This window comes from Amborella trichopoda, chromosome 3 (genome assembly GCF_054954075.1).
Source record: "Amborella trichopoda isolate Santa Cruz 75 chromosome 3, AtrichopodaSantaCruz75HAP2 v2.0, whole genome shotgun sequence".
NCBI classification, from domain to species: domain Eukaryota; kingdom Viridiplantae; phylum Streptophyta; class Magnoliopsida; order Amborellales; family Amborellaceae; genus Amborella; species Amborella trichopoda.
This window is the reverse complement of record NC_142338.1, coordinates 57,372,778-57,388,280: the sequence shown is the minus strand read 5'-3', so window position 1 is coordinate 57,388,280 and position 15,503 is coordinate 57,372,778. Positions and strand designations below refer to the sequence as shown.

The 15,503-nt window shown below is 33.6% G+C and overlaps 1 protein-coding gene across 1 annotated transcript; it reads left to right on the top strand.

Moving 5' to 3' along the window:
• Window positions 1-3,782: 3,782 nt before the first annotated feature.
• AGG2 (G-protein gamma subunit 2) lies at window positions 3,783-15,352 on the top strand. Its single transcript, XM_020664361.2, has 4 exons — window positions 3,783-4,250; window positions 14,667-14,719; window positions 14,857-14,901; window positions 15,054-15,352. Exons 1-4 carry the CDS (start codon window positions 4,122-4,124, stop codon window positions 15,136-15,138), a joined length of 312 nt encoding a protein of 103 aa, XP_020520020.1. The 5' UTR covers window positions 3,783-4,121; the 3' UTR covers window positions 15,139-15,352.
• Window positions 15,353-15,503: the final 151 nt, after the last annotated feature.

Below are 15,503 nucleotides of genomic sequence, written 5' to 3'. Positions count from 1 at the left end.
TATAAAAATCGATTTTGAGATAATTCTAAAAAAAGTTTGCACCAAAATTACATGTTATAATAAAAATTGGAAGTCTGCCTTAATTGGATTGTTTAAGGTTGCAACCTTGTATAAACCACACCATATATATATATATATATATATATATATATATGGAAACTCTTTGCAATGCCTATAGGCAAAAATGAAAAGTGATTTTTCTTACTTTCATCACCATTCAAATTTCATCGCACGGTTACAATCTATCTAGTAGTGTTTCAATTTTCATTTTTTTTTATATAAATCCAAATTATTTGAAATTTGGAGTGTGTGTACATCTTAGTGAGGAACATCTAATAAAAATATAAAAAAAATAGTTCATAAAATATAAATTGATCAAAATACCCTTGAAAATTTATGGAGGTATTTTGGTCAATTTATATTTTACGAATTATTTTTCTCACATTTTTATAAGGTGTGGTTCACTAATATGTACACTCCAAATTTCAAATCATTTCTTAGTAAAAAAAAAGAAAAATGAAACACTATCGGACAACTGTGACCATGCCATAAAATTTGGATGGTGATGATGGTAGGCGAAATGAACAGTGATATTGCCTACCCTTATCACCATCCCAATTTCATCACACGATCACAGTTGTCCGATAATGTTTTATTTTTCATTTTTGTTTTACTAATCAGAAATGATCTGAAATTTGAAGCTCGTGTACATCTTAGTGAGGCACACCTAATAAAAATATGAAAATTGAAACACTACCGAACAACTGTGACTATGATATATATATATATATATATAATACTACAAAATGGCTATAGACGAAAATAAACAGTGATTTCGTCTACCCTCATCATCATCCAAACTTCATCGCACGATCACAGTTATTCAGTAGTATTTCAATTTTCATTATTTTTTACTAATCGGAATGATCTGAAATTTGGAGTGTGTGTAAACCTTATTAATGTGCACCTAAAAAAAATATGACAAAAAAAAATCGTAAAATATAAATTGACTAAAATACCCCCAAAAGTTTTGGGGGTATTTTGGTAAATTTATATTTATGAATTATTCTTTTTCATATTTTTATTAGGTGTGTCTCACTAAGATGTATACACACTCTAAATTTTAAGTAATTTCGATTTATAAAAAAAAAATTAAAAATGAAACACTACCAGACAACTGTAGTCGTGAGATGAAGTTTGGATGGTGATGAGGGTAGGCGAAAATTCGAAATCACTGCTCATTTTGGCCTATAGGCGTTGAGAAGTATTTTCATATATATATATATAGAAAAAGATGGGATTAGCCCACTAACTCATATAAACATATGAGCCCAACGTCCCAGATTGAATTTGGGCCTATCTGACGATCATGAATGTCCGGTAGTGTTTGAATTTTAGTTTTTTTCTACAATCCAAATCACTTGAAATTTTAAGCGTGTGTTTATAAAAAATAGGTGAATCTTCGAAAAATATCAAAACTATATTTTACATGAAATAAATTGACAAAAATACCTCCGAAAAGATTCATGCAGTATTTTGGTCATTTTTTTTTTTTACAAATAGTTTTTTATCTTTTTTATTAAATACGCATTGATGATAAGAACACACACCTAAAATTTCAAGTGATTTGGATTTATAGAACAATAAAATAAAATTCAAACACTATCGGATATCCGTGATCGTCAGATCAGCCCAGATTCAATTTGAACTATTAGACCCATATGTTCATATGAACAAATGGGCTAATCCTATTTTTTTCATATATATATATATATATATATATATATATATATATATGGAGGGAGAGAGAGAAAGAGAAAGAGAGAGAGAGAGAGAGAGTTTTCTTATTTTCTTATTATAACGATGACGAGAACAAGGCATCTCGAATGACACTTTTATGAATCTTGCGTTTGCGTTGGTGCTCTAGATGTAGAAGTTAGTGGGAGAAAGGTCTCCCACTAATCTAAAACAAAACATGGTAGGAAAGGCATCTTTCCAAGGAGGACATGGTGTGGGCCATGTAAGGAAAAATGTGCCATCCATAAGTAGCCGTTTACCAGCAAATGACTCTTTAATAAAAGCAAGAGTAAAGGGATAGGCTTATGAAAAGAATAAAGGGACGTATCAAAACGCATAAATGTATGTGCGGTGCCAGATGGCAAATCTCGATTTTCATTTTTTTTTTTTTTTTTAAAACGATAGCATATCTTGATTTTAATAATTATGAATTTTAAAACTTAGATTTTAAGCATAAAAATGATGTACCTTGTAACAGATTATGAGGATTTATTTTCTAACATTTTTAGAACTTAAAATTTCATATCTAGAAACAAAAAATTGATTTTCGGGCAGTTATATATTTATCATAAAGATTTGCAAGAAATGTATTTTCCGGAGGGTTTTTATGGTACTTCTTTAATTTGCCTAAAGATTTTCGAGAAATGTATTTTCCGGAGGGTTTTTATGGTACTTCATTAATTTTCCTATTTTTAATTTAAAGCGTAATTCTTTTGCCAGGGCCGCCACTCTAATTCTGCTGGCAATTTCACACGTTGTTTCATAGAGAGGGATAGAGCGACGACCATCCACATGAGAGAGCATTCATCCACCAATCGTCAATGTTTTTATTTTTTACTTTTTTTTTTTTTGGGAGTGCTTCAGTCTTCATATATAATTTCAGCAATTTTTCTTGTTAAAATCCCAAAATTGAAAATTAGCCAATTTTTTTGGTTCTTGTGTATATGATTTTTTCTCTTCTTTGAGAAAATGGGCTCGATTCTTTTACGGCTAAAATGGTAAATACTGTGATATTCCAAAATCAAAATTGTCCTCAACTTGGTCCAAAAACTCTAGTCGAAATTCATAATATTGCTTTTGGCATTTAAAATAGTTTTAAATAAAGAAAATCGTAAAAACCACATATTGTGCTCATTTCTTTTGATTTAATTACAAAAATCCCATCAAAATAAAGAATGTGCTCCAAAATGGGTAGTTATTTTGATGAGGGTGAGGTTTGTATAAGGCGTCCACCTTATACTATACGGCTAAGGCACATATCCAAAGTTCGCTAAAAAATGTAGTTTTGGTACATAAAATCTTAAGATAGCTTGAAAATCTATGCTCAAATTTAAAATTTAAGCAATGGTGAGGTTCAAAGTAGGACGTATTTCTAAACTTTGTCATGAGATGAATTTTGGTGTCTAATACTTTTAGGATGATCCGAAAATCTATTACCATATTTAATTATAAAATTTTAAACTTCAAAGATAGTTGAAATTAAACAGATCTATAAATACGTTAAAATCATGAAAATAGATGGTCCAGATAATAAACAACAACATGTACTAGTTTTGAGACTTAAATTATTATTTTTTGTCATATTCATACATCTCGATGTCGAGATGAACAAGAAAATGGTTTTCCAATGTCCAAATAGTCTATTCTTTTTTGATAGATTTTTATGTACATTTTAATTTTACAATTTAAGGAGTCAACCTTATATAAATTGTTTCTTTTCAATGGTGTAGATCAAGAAGATCTATGAACACTTTGAAAATTTTAAAAATCAACGATTTAGATAACTCGTTGCAAAGTGCATTAATTTTAGACTTAAAATTATTTATTATTATTATTTTTTTCCGTGTATAGAAACCATCTCGATGTCCATATCATCAATTACAAGGTATTCCAAATTTGAATACTCTTTTCTATTGAATTTTTTAGGTGCACCGTGTAATTGCACCCTTATATATTATTTTTTTGCTTTTGATAAATTTCAAAAGAATAACAAAAAGAACGTCAAAGCACCAATGGGTAAAATTGTCCTTTCAACATTTCTCAGCCCTTCTAGACAAAATTAGAAAAATCAAAACCCTTTCTCCGAAAATACCGGCGATAAAATGCAAGCTCTGGTTCTCCTTTCATGGAGTTCTTCAACATAGGGCTCCTCTAGCCCTAAATAAGCAACTCTCTGTAAAATATTTCCCCTTTTTTACGACAATTAGTTCTTTTTTAATCTCACGGAGTTTAACCTAGGGTTTCTTTAGCCCTCAAATCAGCGGCTGCAACTTCTTCTACTTCTTCGCCATTGAAGATTTGTCTCCCTGCGAATTATTTTTGTGATGCAGAGCATAGAAGGAAATGCACAGTCGAATGAGCTCCAGCCGTCTTCCATGGCTGCTGACTCGAGAGGGAAGCACCGTATAATTGCGGAACTCAAGCGATTGGAGCAAGAAACCAGGTTCTTAGAGGTCAGTTTCTCTCTATTTTCTCACTTTTCATTTGAAATTGATAGGCATATTCTATTCCTTGTTCTCTGTGTTTCTCTCCCTCTGTGGATTCATTGGTGTTCATGGCTGGTTTGTATCTTTTTTTCTGACTCGCTTCAATTCATGTCCTGTTCTTCTTTCTCATATAAAGAAACTTAGGTAAAATATGATTCATGCATCTTTTTAATATTTGAAAAAAGCCTCTTTAGATCAGTTATTAGTCTTTTAAATTAGTGATTTGATTGCATTTGATTATGCTTGTGCACTTTTATCGAATGCCTAGTGGTATCGAACCAGTCCTTTTCTGGTAGATTTTTGGTTGGGTTGTTTTGAAGATTACCCGGTATTGTAGTTCCTAATGCTCTTACTTAGCGAAATTCATAGCTCATTATCGATGAATAAGAAAAAGATCTTTTGTTTTTTAGAGACTATCTTGTTTCAATAGTTCACTGAAAGTTGTTATTGCTTCATTTTTGTATCCTTTGCCGTTTGGTCAATGGAAATCATATACTTAGATGTCGTATTTCAGATGTCAGGTTGGATCGTTTCATGCAACTTCTGGTGGAGCCTGGGTTCAGTTTGGTCAATGTAGATCCTATTTTTACACTGGGATCAGTCCTTACTATAGAATGTCATAGTGTGTCCTTAAGTAGGATGGCAGCATTGGTTTTTTTACATTTCCTTTTTGGAGTTAAGTTTGGTAGGTTCCTCTTGCAAAGTGTATATATGTTGGGTCTTAGAGACATACGAGGTCTGCTATATGATATAAAAGGGGGCCATAACCCGGTGCTGGTCCCTCCTAAGCAGGGTCCCAGGAGGGCCTGCTATCTGATATATCGATCCTTTTTTTTTCATATTGATTTAAATATATATATGATGTCCTTCCTGAAGTATAAATGAAGTACTGTATGCTCTTAGGAGTTTGTTTTTGCGCAAAATTCATTTAGTACTAAAATTAACATATGTTGACCGAATATGGGTATAGTGATGCTCTTTGCTGATGGAGATAAACTCTTTTAGGTTTAGGTATGGATGTAAGTGATTCTATTTTGACATTCCAGTGTCTCACTTATAGATCTAAGTCACCAGCCTCCTAATCTTATTTCTCTTAGTATTCCAGGACATATGTACATTTCCAATTTTAAGATTTGAAGCTTTGTAGTTGATACTTCATGAAATTTGGATAGGAGATCCATAAATCCCACTGATTTACACCTTTCCCCCCCAATAAATTGCCTATACTTCCTTCTGTATGTCCTTCCTTTTCTCATCTACTTTGTAGTTATTTCTATACTTCATGAAATTTGGATGTTAGACACACTAATACCACTGATTTATGGACAGGAAATTATTGCTACTTCTGCTATATTTCACTCCCTTTCTTGTTGCTGTTACACTTCTCTCTATACAATAGAAAAATATGTTTATTTTTTTATTCATTGCATCTTAGGGAATATAACGTTGGAATCCATTATCTTCAATTGTGTTGGAGTTGTAAGCTGTTAGTTCTTCACTTGAAACTACTCACAGTTCTGCTGGCTGATATTAGCTCCTGTTCAGGGCCATGATCGCCAGGGGAATGAGCCGGACATGGCACACACACATACAAATGTAGAAACAGACACATACAAACACAAATCCACTTGGTTCTTTTTAGTTGTGTTCTGAATGTGGTGAAAACATTAAATAGAGGGATTTAAGTTGCCCTTGTCCTACAGAATAATTTCTTGTCTTGCGCTGTTTAGTACCTTTTGTTTTGAAAAAATCCAATAAATTTTGAGATTTTCATGCTATCTAGATTTTAAGAAATGCGATTCCCAAGGGAAGGGATCTGGGACTATAGTAAAACTGAAAAACAGTTATTGTTGATCTAAGCATGGACTTGACAAGCCTGATTTCTATGCTTTAGGGTTACTATCTCTGGTCATGCCCAAACCTTGCCATGCCGGTTCAAATTCAAATGAATTGATAAAAGTTTTAGTGACTAAGATCATGTCTCTGAGATGTGAATAACATCATTAAAGTTAAATGGTCGGTTGGACCATCTTGGGAGCATGAATGGAACTCATTAAATTAGAGTATCTAGGTCAACTGAAGTTAATTCAGGGCTTCAACTCAGACGTATATTTATGGTTGAGTACCCCTGTTGACCATTTGGATCTGTATATAGCTCAATTTGGTTGGTGGTCTTTAATGTTTTGGTGCTATAGTTTGGGATTAGAACTGTGAGATGACTAGATGCGTCACAGGTCCATCCAACTGGAAGACTCAACTTAGGCTGAAGCCCAATATTATCTTGCCAAAGTTCTTTTTCATGTGGGTACTTTTCTGCCCATAATTGTTGAGGTGATTTGCTCAACAGTGTTAGATAGTAACAATAATCTTATGATGTAGTGTGTCAGTGCCTGCTCTATTGATTTTAGGTACCTCCATTTTCTCCTTTCTTCCATTGTTTCTCCTCTCTTATTTTTCACTTTGGGATTCTATACACATTTGCATTACCTTGTAGTAATGGTCACCATAGCGAGAATTTTTATTATACTGAAATGATTAAGAAGGGGGTCACTGTGTCTGAGAAGGTGGTGTGCGGTTGTTTTCGCTAGTAGCGGTCATTCCTTTTTCATTGTGCTTTTGATGTATTTCATGGCAGTGCCCAATTATTAAGGTGAATTGAATGTAAAAGAAGGTCCGAGGTGGGGTTGGGTTTTTGGATTTTTCACCATCTTGGAGGAGCTGCATATTAATTTAGTTTGCTTTCTGTCTCTATAAAGTCGTCATGAAAATCTTCACTCAAGGTATCGAAAGTACTTCGAGGTTCCAGAATGTCAACAACAGCACTCCCGTCCTTGCCATGGGTGACTCGTATTTCTCCTCTCCTCAGTAGGTTCTCAATCTCAACTCTCAACTCGAAACAGGTTTCAATACAATGCCCCCTTTGGTTCTTGTGGTAGAGGCAGACTCGCTTTGGATCATGGAAAAGGGTCTTTGCTCGTCCTTCTTTGGCTAATTATGAGCTGGCCATAACCCTCGGTCAAACATGTTGTTTGGTGGGATCCAACTAATTCAAGCGTATTGTAAGTTCACTGCATATTTTTTACCAGCTCTGTTCTCTTTGCTCTCACTTCAAGATTACCAGGTCTGTACTACTTTACAGACTGTTACTTTTTTATCACCATCTAGGAATTAATTCTTAGAGTTATATTATTGGAGTTGCAATCACTTAAGTTTTGCAGTTCCAACATCTATTTTGATAAAGTTGTCCAGTTTTGATATTTCATCCTCGTGATGTGATTTATCAGCTATTAGATTCTTGGTCCAGGGGAGCATTGAGGACATAGAGGCATAATCACAAAATAAAAGCTATAGAGACTTCCCCTCCCCCTCCTTTGAATGGTAAATGGCTGCAAAGACTTAGTAGAGGATGTCATGACCTGGTGGGTCAACCCGGTCCTGGTCCGGGTCCAAGTTTTTGGACCCGGTGGATCTGTTTGCGGTCCAAAACCATGGACCCGAGTCAGATCCGGGTCCAGGTCTACCCAACCCGAACATATCTACACACACACATATATTTATTTAAAATACACATACACACACACGCACACATATATAGGAATTGTATACTATGAGACCATTTATATTTAGTGTATGGAGGTCACAGCTACTCCTAGCCATTAGATGTCAAATTGATGGCTTGAGGGTTGTCACAAAGTTCAAGAAATTTTTTTTTGAACTTTGAGTCTTGTCAATGACACACTCACAACCGCCCAATATAAAATCTGACAAACCTACTTGTATTAAAAATACATGGTGTCTTTTGTATTCATTTTCATGTGTATATATATATGAAAAAGCATAGAAAGAGACTATTTATGTTTAATACAAAGAGGTCACAATCACTCTTGTCCGTCACATTTCAAATCGGGTAGTTGGGAGTGCGTCATTGACTAGACTTAAACTTTAGAAGAAAATTTTCTCAAACTTTGTGACATGCCCTTGGCGATTCACTTTGACATCTAATGGATGGTAGCAATTATGACCTCCTTGTAACGAAGACAAATGTTCTCATAGTCAACAGTCCCTAGTATAAAATCCTTATTTATATAGTGCAATGAATTTCATTCTAGCCATTGCTTGTTGGCTTTTGAGCTGAAGACAAGCAAGAAAACGGATGTGCGTTAGCGCACCGGCTTTCTCTCTAGCCATTGCTGGTTGGCTTTTGAGCCGAAGACAAGCAAGAAAACGGATGTGCGTTAGCGCAATGGTTTTTGTGCTAGCTATTGCTTGTTGGCTTTCGAGCTTACGCTTGTTGGCTTTTTGCTCTTGCGAAGCAAGTGGTAGCAAGATCAATTGACTGGGCCTTTTGCTCTTGCGAAGCTCCAAGCGATTTGATGTTTTGCATAGGCTACACATCTTTTCGCTTGGGGCTTGCTCGTTGCCACCTCTGCCATAGTCATAAGTGCGAAGCAACGAGCAAAGCCCTCCTTTGAAGGAGTGCTTTCCTTTGATGTCTTCGTAGCAAAGTAAGAGCAAGCTACCACTGGCTTGTGTAGGCTAGACAAGCCACGATTAAGCTTTGCTCGTTACTTGCTTCAAACCACAACACAAATCGGCCAGCAATGGAAGTGTCATAAGCATTGAATGAGCAAAAGAGCATCTAGGCATTCTATTATATCTTAAAAACGCTTAGTACGAAAAAAAAGAGCAAGTGAAGGTTACTAAGTCAATTAGTCGATCGTGTGTGTGTGTATATATATATATATATATATATATATATATATATATATATATATATGGAAAAAGCTAACAATAGCTAGGCAACTATAATGAATAGTAATATAGGTGGAATCCTAGCTGTCAGGTCTTCATCATGTGGTTCAGAATGCATATTACTATTTTAATTTTAATTTTTTTTTTCTATAAATCTGATTAAGATGAAATTTTGGGTATATATACTTAATACTATTGCACATCATATAAAAATATAAAAAAATTATTTTCAATAATTTAAAATGACCAAATTACGCAATCATTTTTCAGGGGTATTTCGATCATTTTATATTTTGAGAAATATTTTTTAATTGTGCACCCTATTTAGTACACTCGTTTAAAATTTCATTATGATCCGATTTCTAGAAAAAATATTAAAATTTATATAGTGATATGCATTCTAAACCACATGATGAAGATCTGACGGCTGGAATTTCACCTATATTATAATTCATTATAGCTGCCCAGCTATTGTAAGGTTTACTCTCTCTCTCTCTCTATATATATATATATATATATATATATATATAAGTAATTACACTTTTGAGACCCTCCAACACCCATGTGAGTAGGACCCTAAAGGATCACACCATTAAATTTTGACATAGATCTCTAGAAAAGTTATCACATGCATGTGGGACTTGGGTGAATGGGTTTATTGATAACTTTTCTAAAAATTTGTGCAAAATTTAATGGTGATCGTTTGGGGTTCTACACACATGGGTGTGGTAGGGTCTAATGATTCTATGAGACCCTCCCACACCCATGTGTGTAGGACTCCAAAGGATCACCAAATTTTGCACAGATCTTTAGAAAAATTATCACGTGGGTGTGGGACTTGATTTTTCTAGAGATCTGTGCCAAATTTAATGGTGATCCTTGGGGTCCTACACACATAGGTGTAGGAGGGTCTCATAGGATCATTACTCATATATATATATATATATATGGGAAAAGATGGGATTAGCCCACTAGCTCATATGAGCCCAACGTCCTAGATTGATTCTGGGCCGATCTGACGATCACGGCTGTCCGATAGTATTTGAATTTTAGTTTTTTTTTTACAAATCCAAATCACTTAAAATTTTAGGCGTGTGTTTATCAAAAATAAGTAAATCTTTCAAAAATATCAAACAAATATTTTACATGAAATAAATTGACAAAAATACCCCCGAAAAGTTTTAGGGGGGATTTTGGTTATTTTTTTCACGAATAATTTTTTTTATATATTTTTATTAGGTGTGCCTTGATGAGAAAAACACATCCAAAAAATTTCAAGTGATTTGGATTTGTAGAAAATAAAATAAAATTCAAACACTACAGGACATCCGTGATCGTCAGATCGACTTAGATTCAATCTCGATCGTTGGGCTCATATGTTCATATGAGCTAGTGGGCTTTTCCCAGCTAATCTCATGGGAAAAGCTGAGATTAGCCTACTAGCTCATATGAACATATGAGCCCAATGGTCGAGATTGAATCTAGGCCGATCTGACGATCACGGATGTCCTGTAGTGTTTGAATTTTATTTTCTTTCTACATATCCAAATCACTTGAAATTTTAGACGTGTGTTTATCAAAAATAGGTGAATCTTTGAAAAATGTCAAAAAAATATTTTACATGAATTAAATTGACCAAAATACCCTTGAAAAGCTTCGGGGGGTATTTTGGTCATTTTATTTTTTACGAATAATTGTTTTTTTATTTTTATTAGGTGCGCCTTGATGAGAAGAATACACACCTAAAATTGCAAGTGATTTGGATTTGTAAAAATAAAAATAAATTTTAGGACTACCGGACATCCGTGGTCGTCAAATCTGCCAAGATTCAATCTAGGCCATTGGGCTTATATGTTCATATGAGCTAGTGGGCTAATCTCAGCTTTTTTTTCTTTCTCTCTCTCTCTCTCTCTCTCTATATATATATATATATATATATATATATATATATATATATATATATATATATATGAGGTTTGTTTAGAGTTAACAACCCCTCAAAATACAAAAGTTTAAGTTAGAAGGGGTTGTGATGAGTGTATTTATCAAAACAATCATTAATTTTTTATTAAAAAATTATTTAAATAGGTAACTTTACCATTAAGCAAGGAAAAATTTGAAATTTCTACAAAAGTACATTGACATTTTGGAAGTTATGGAACTTTATTAGTTAAAATTTCAACTCTACCCCTTATGGAGATGATAAAAGTACCCTTTGTCTTGTAGTAATATTTACAAACTTGCCCACAGAAGTAATTTTTTTTAAAAAAATAAGACTACAAAATTAATAAATCTACCCTTCACAACTCTCTCTATCTTGAACCTTTGTAATTTGAAGGGTTGTGAAGCTTAGATTATCCTATATATATATATATAGGATAAAGTTGAAATTTTAACTAAAGGACAAGGGCACTCTACAAATAAAGTTCTAGGACACTAATATCCAAAATACCAATGTACTTTAGTGAAGATTTCAAATTTCCTCTTGCTTAATGGTAAAGTTACCTATTTAAATAATTTTTTAATAAAAAGTATCAATTATTTTGATAAGATAAATATACCCATCACAACCCCTTCTAACTTGAACCTTTGTATTTTGAGGGCTTGTTAAGTCTAGACAAACCCTATATATATATATATATATATATATATATATATATATATATATATATATAGATAATGCAACCACACTTCTAGAAAACCATGATTGCGGTATTTGTATGATAAAAAATTTTGCACAGACACTCTCTTCATCTCAATAATCAATCAAAAAAAAAAAGTTCGATTTGAACATTGGATATGATCAAAATGAGTCCTCTTTAACAATGTGGTGAATTTCAAGATCTTATCCTTTACAAACTCAAAATAATTTTATTCTTTTTTAACATTGTTCATCTAATGATAATAAAGCCATCTAAAAACTTGGAAAAGAAAAAATCCTTCTAAGATCTAAGTATCTTATCAAATTAGACGACCTATGTTAATTGGGCTAAAAAAATACTTTTAAGATTGTGTTTTTAAATTTTTTTTTTTTGTGATTGTTCATTAGAATGAAAAAAATGTATATTTCAAATTTGGATCAAACAAATGGCTCTAATATGATTTTTGAAGATTGTTGCATTATATTACTATACAACCGTTGCCTGTATATATAATTATATATGAAAAAGTTTATATCGAGCCAAGGCTCTAAACAATCAAATTAGAGCCCACCTCTAAAATTTCACTAGAAGAGGTTGTTTTGATGCACAAATATCCTCAAATTGATCATCTCGACCTCAAGATGCATGGACATGAGAAAAAAATGGATTTCAAGTTTTGAAAATTGTTCATCTTGTAACGCATTTTTGGACTGTCAATTTCAAGATTTTCAAGCTTTCATAGATTTGCTCGATCTATACTATTTTTGAAGCTTTAAATTTTATTATTAAAGATGAAAATATATTGTAAGGCTATCACAAAGATTTCCAGTATTGAAACAACATTTCTTGACTCTATTTGAATATGCGCTTTACTTTGATTGTTTAGAGCCTCGGCTCTATACAACACACACACACACACAGACACAGACACACACATATATATATATATATGGAAAAAGCTAGCATATGCCCACTAGCTTAGTGCTATGTATGAGCCTAACGGCTCAGATTCAATATAGGCCGATCTGACGGTGACAACTTCATGTCGTAAAATCACGTGAAATTTTTGGCATCTATTCTTCTCATCAAGGTGCATCTAATAAAATATTTAAAAAATAATTTACAAAATATAAATTGATCAAAATACCCTTGAAATATTTTGGAGGTGGGTATTTTGGTCAATGTATTTTTTACAAATTATTTTTTTGATATTTTTATTAGATTCTCATATATTAAAATAACGCACGCTCAAATTTTCAAGTGATTTGGATGTTATAGAAAAAAAATTAAAAATTAAATATGAAATTAAATCATGATCATTGGATCGATCGAGATTGAATCTGAAACGTTGGGATCATATGTAGTTGTAGGCTAGTGGGCCTACGTCATCTTTTCCCTATATATATATATATATATATATATATATATATATATATATGGGAAAAATTTATATAGAGCGGAGGCTCTAAACAATAAAATTTGAACCTACCTCAAAAATTTCACTAGAAGAGGTTGTTCTGATGTTCTAATATCTTCAAATCGATCATCTCGACATCAAGATGCATGGACATGAGAAAAAAATGGATTTCATGTTTTGAAAATAGTGTATTTTGTAACAGTCCTTGGACCATCCATTTTCAAGTTTTCATGGATATGTCGATCTATACTATTTTTTAAGCTTTAAACTTTATAAATGAATATGAAAATATATTTTAAGGCTATTACAAAGATTTCTATTATTAAAACCATATTTCTCTGATACTATTTGAAGGTAGGCCCTAATTTGATTGTTTAGAGCCTAGGCTCTATACAAATCGCACCCTATATATCTCTCTCTTTCTATATATATATATATATATATATATATATATATATATATATATAGAAAGTCGAGCCCAATTAGTTGGGAAAAAGCTTTGGCGATAATAAATGCATATGTTATATGTATATATTTCCCCATTTTTTAGCTCTATTACGGTTGAAAGCTTTCATTTATGCTGACCATAGACATTTAGGCATTAAGTTGCAAATCCTGTGCACTTCACTGGGTACTGTCAAAATAATGAGAGACCTAAAGTATCTAGGTGTTTCTGCCAGGCACTTGGACAGATGAGAACAATTTTTTTTTGGACTTGTAACTTTGGCCATGGACACTTCTCCTCAATCTCCTTTCTCAATATTATATGCCTTAGTAATGAGTGGTGTTCTTAGCACTGTTGAGTTAGGCCCTGACGCTAGCAATGTTCACTGTCAAGGCGGAGGCTGCAACGGATGTACAGAGTATCGCCACTCCAATCTCTCTATCTTTACCTCCAACCTCTCTTCCTGGGCGTGGTAATGGGCCAGGCCATGTTTGGGTTGACCTGGACCTGGCCTGTACCCAACTCAGAACCGATTTACAGCGTATCACCGCTCCAATGTCTCTATCTTTACCTCCAATCTCTCTTCCTAGGGGTGGTAATGGGCTGGGTCATGTTTGGGTTGACCCTGGACCTGGCCCGTACCCAACTCAAGTCTAGGGTTATGGACCCAGACCTGACCCAGTTCGGGTTTAGATCTAGATCTAGAATCTAATAAATAAATTTAAAAAATATTTTAATATATGCACATCATACATATAGAAAAATTTATCAAAATAGTATATATTTCAAAAAATTATATATATATATATATATATATATATATCTAATGACCCGTATCTTTTATGGATCAAGATTCGTTTTCTGCAACTCCATTCAGCAAAGCTGTGGACAGGCGCAAACCTATCTTTTTGTGACTGATAACTTTCAAACTAATGAATCTTGGCTTCTCTAAATTGGTGGCAAGAGAAACTTGGTCATGCAAAGTAGAAATCTGCGCGATGTTTATAAAATTACTTTTCATGGACATTTCTCAATAAGTTTTCATTCACTTTTTAGTTGTCACCCAGTCTGTTCCATTTCCAATTTTGGAGAAATGATTAAAATTGTGTGCTTGCGTATGCCTTCAGGAAGAGTTGGAAGAGCTGGAGAAGACACAGAAAGTCTCAGCTGCCTGTCAGGAGTATGCAAACCCATTCTTAACATCCCTCGAATTTCCTTACAACTTAGAAACTCCATTTTTTCAGAAATAAAAAGATTAACTCAAGAACCCCTCTCAAAATGCTCACTCACTGTATGTTTCTCTGCATAATGTTGCAGGTTGTTGGTACTAATAGAGGCGAAGCCGGACCCCCTTCTTCCAATGTAAATATATGCCCAGTTTGTAAATCCTTATTTTGTAAAGTCAACCATTCCTTCCATAACCAACCCACCCTTTTCAATACTGTCAATGGGAGGCATTTGTGCAATCCCTAACCTCTGTTTAATCTTTATTAATGTCTTTTTTGCTATGGCAGAACAAATGGGCCCGCAAATCCAGCATGGGACCGATGGTTTGAAGGTGCCCAAGAATCACAAGGTTGCAGATGCTGGATAGTCTGACGGTCCCTTCGCTCCTAAACTTGGATCACTTGACGTTCTGATGGAATTCTCAAAAGGGTTTCTCCTCACAAAATTTGATTTTCAGCCATTTTTTCCCCCTATAAACCCAAGATTGTAGGCTTTTTACTTCCCATGTGATATAACCGTCAGTTTCATTTAAGTAAAATGTATGATACATTTTGTTGTTTATAATGCCATATGAGAAATTGTATCCTTTTGTAGGCCAACCATAAAATGCTGCATCAATTTGAGAAACTTACATACAAAAAGTTATAATCCTTTTGAGGCCAAGACTTTTTGTAGGCCAACCATAAAATGCTGCATCAATTTGAGAAACTTGCATACAAAAAGTTATAATCCTTTTG

Excerpts from the sequence above, each read along its gene's own strand:
- AGG2 (XM_020664361.2), top strand. The coding sequence starts at position 4,122 with ATGCAGAGCATAGAAGGAAATGCACAGTCGAATGAGCTCCAGCCGTCT. Across the intron at positions 4,251-14,666 it reads AAGAAACCAGGTTCTTAGAG|GAAGAGTTGGAAGAGCTGGA; the intron begins GTCAGTTTCTCT and ends GTATGCCTTCAG. Across the intron at positions 14,720-14,856 it reads GTCTCAGCTGCCTGTCAGGA|GTTGTTGGTACTAATAGAGG; the intron begins GTATGCAAACCC and ends ATAATGTTGCAG.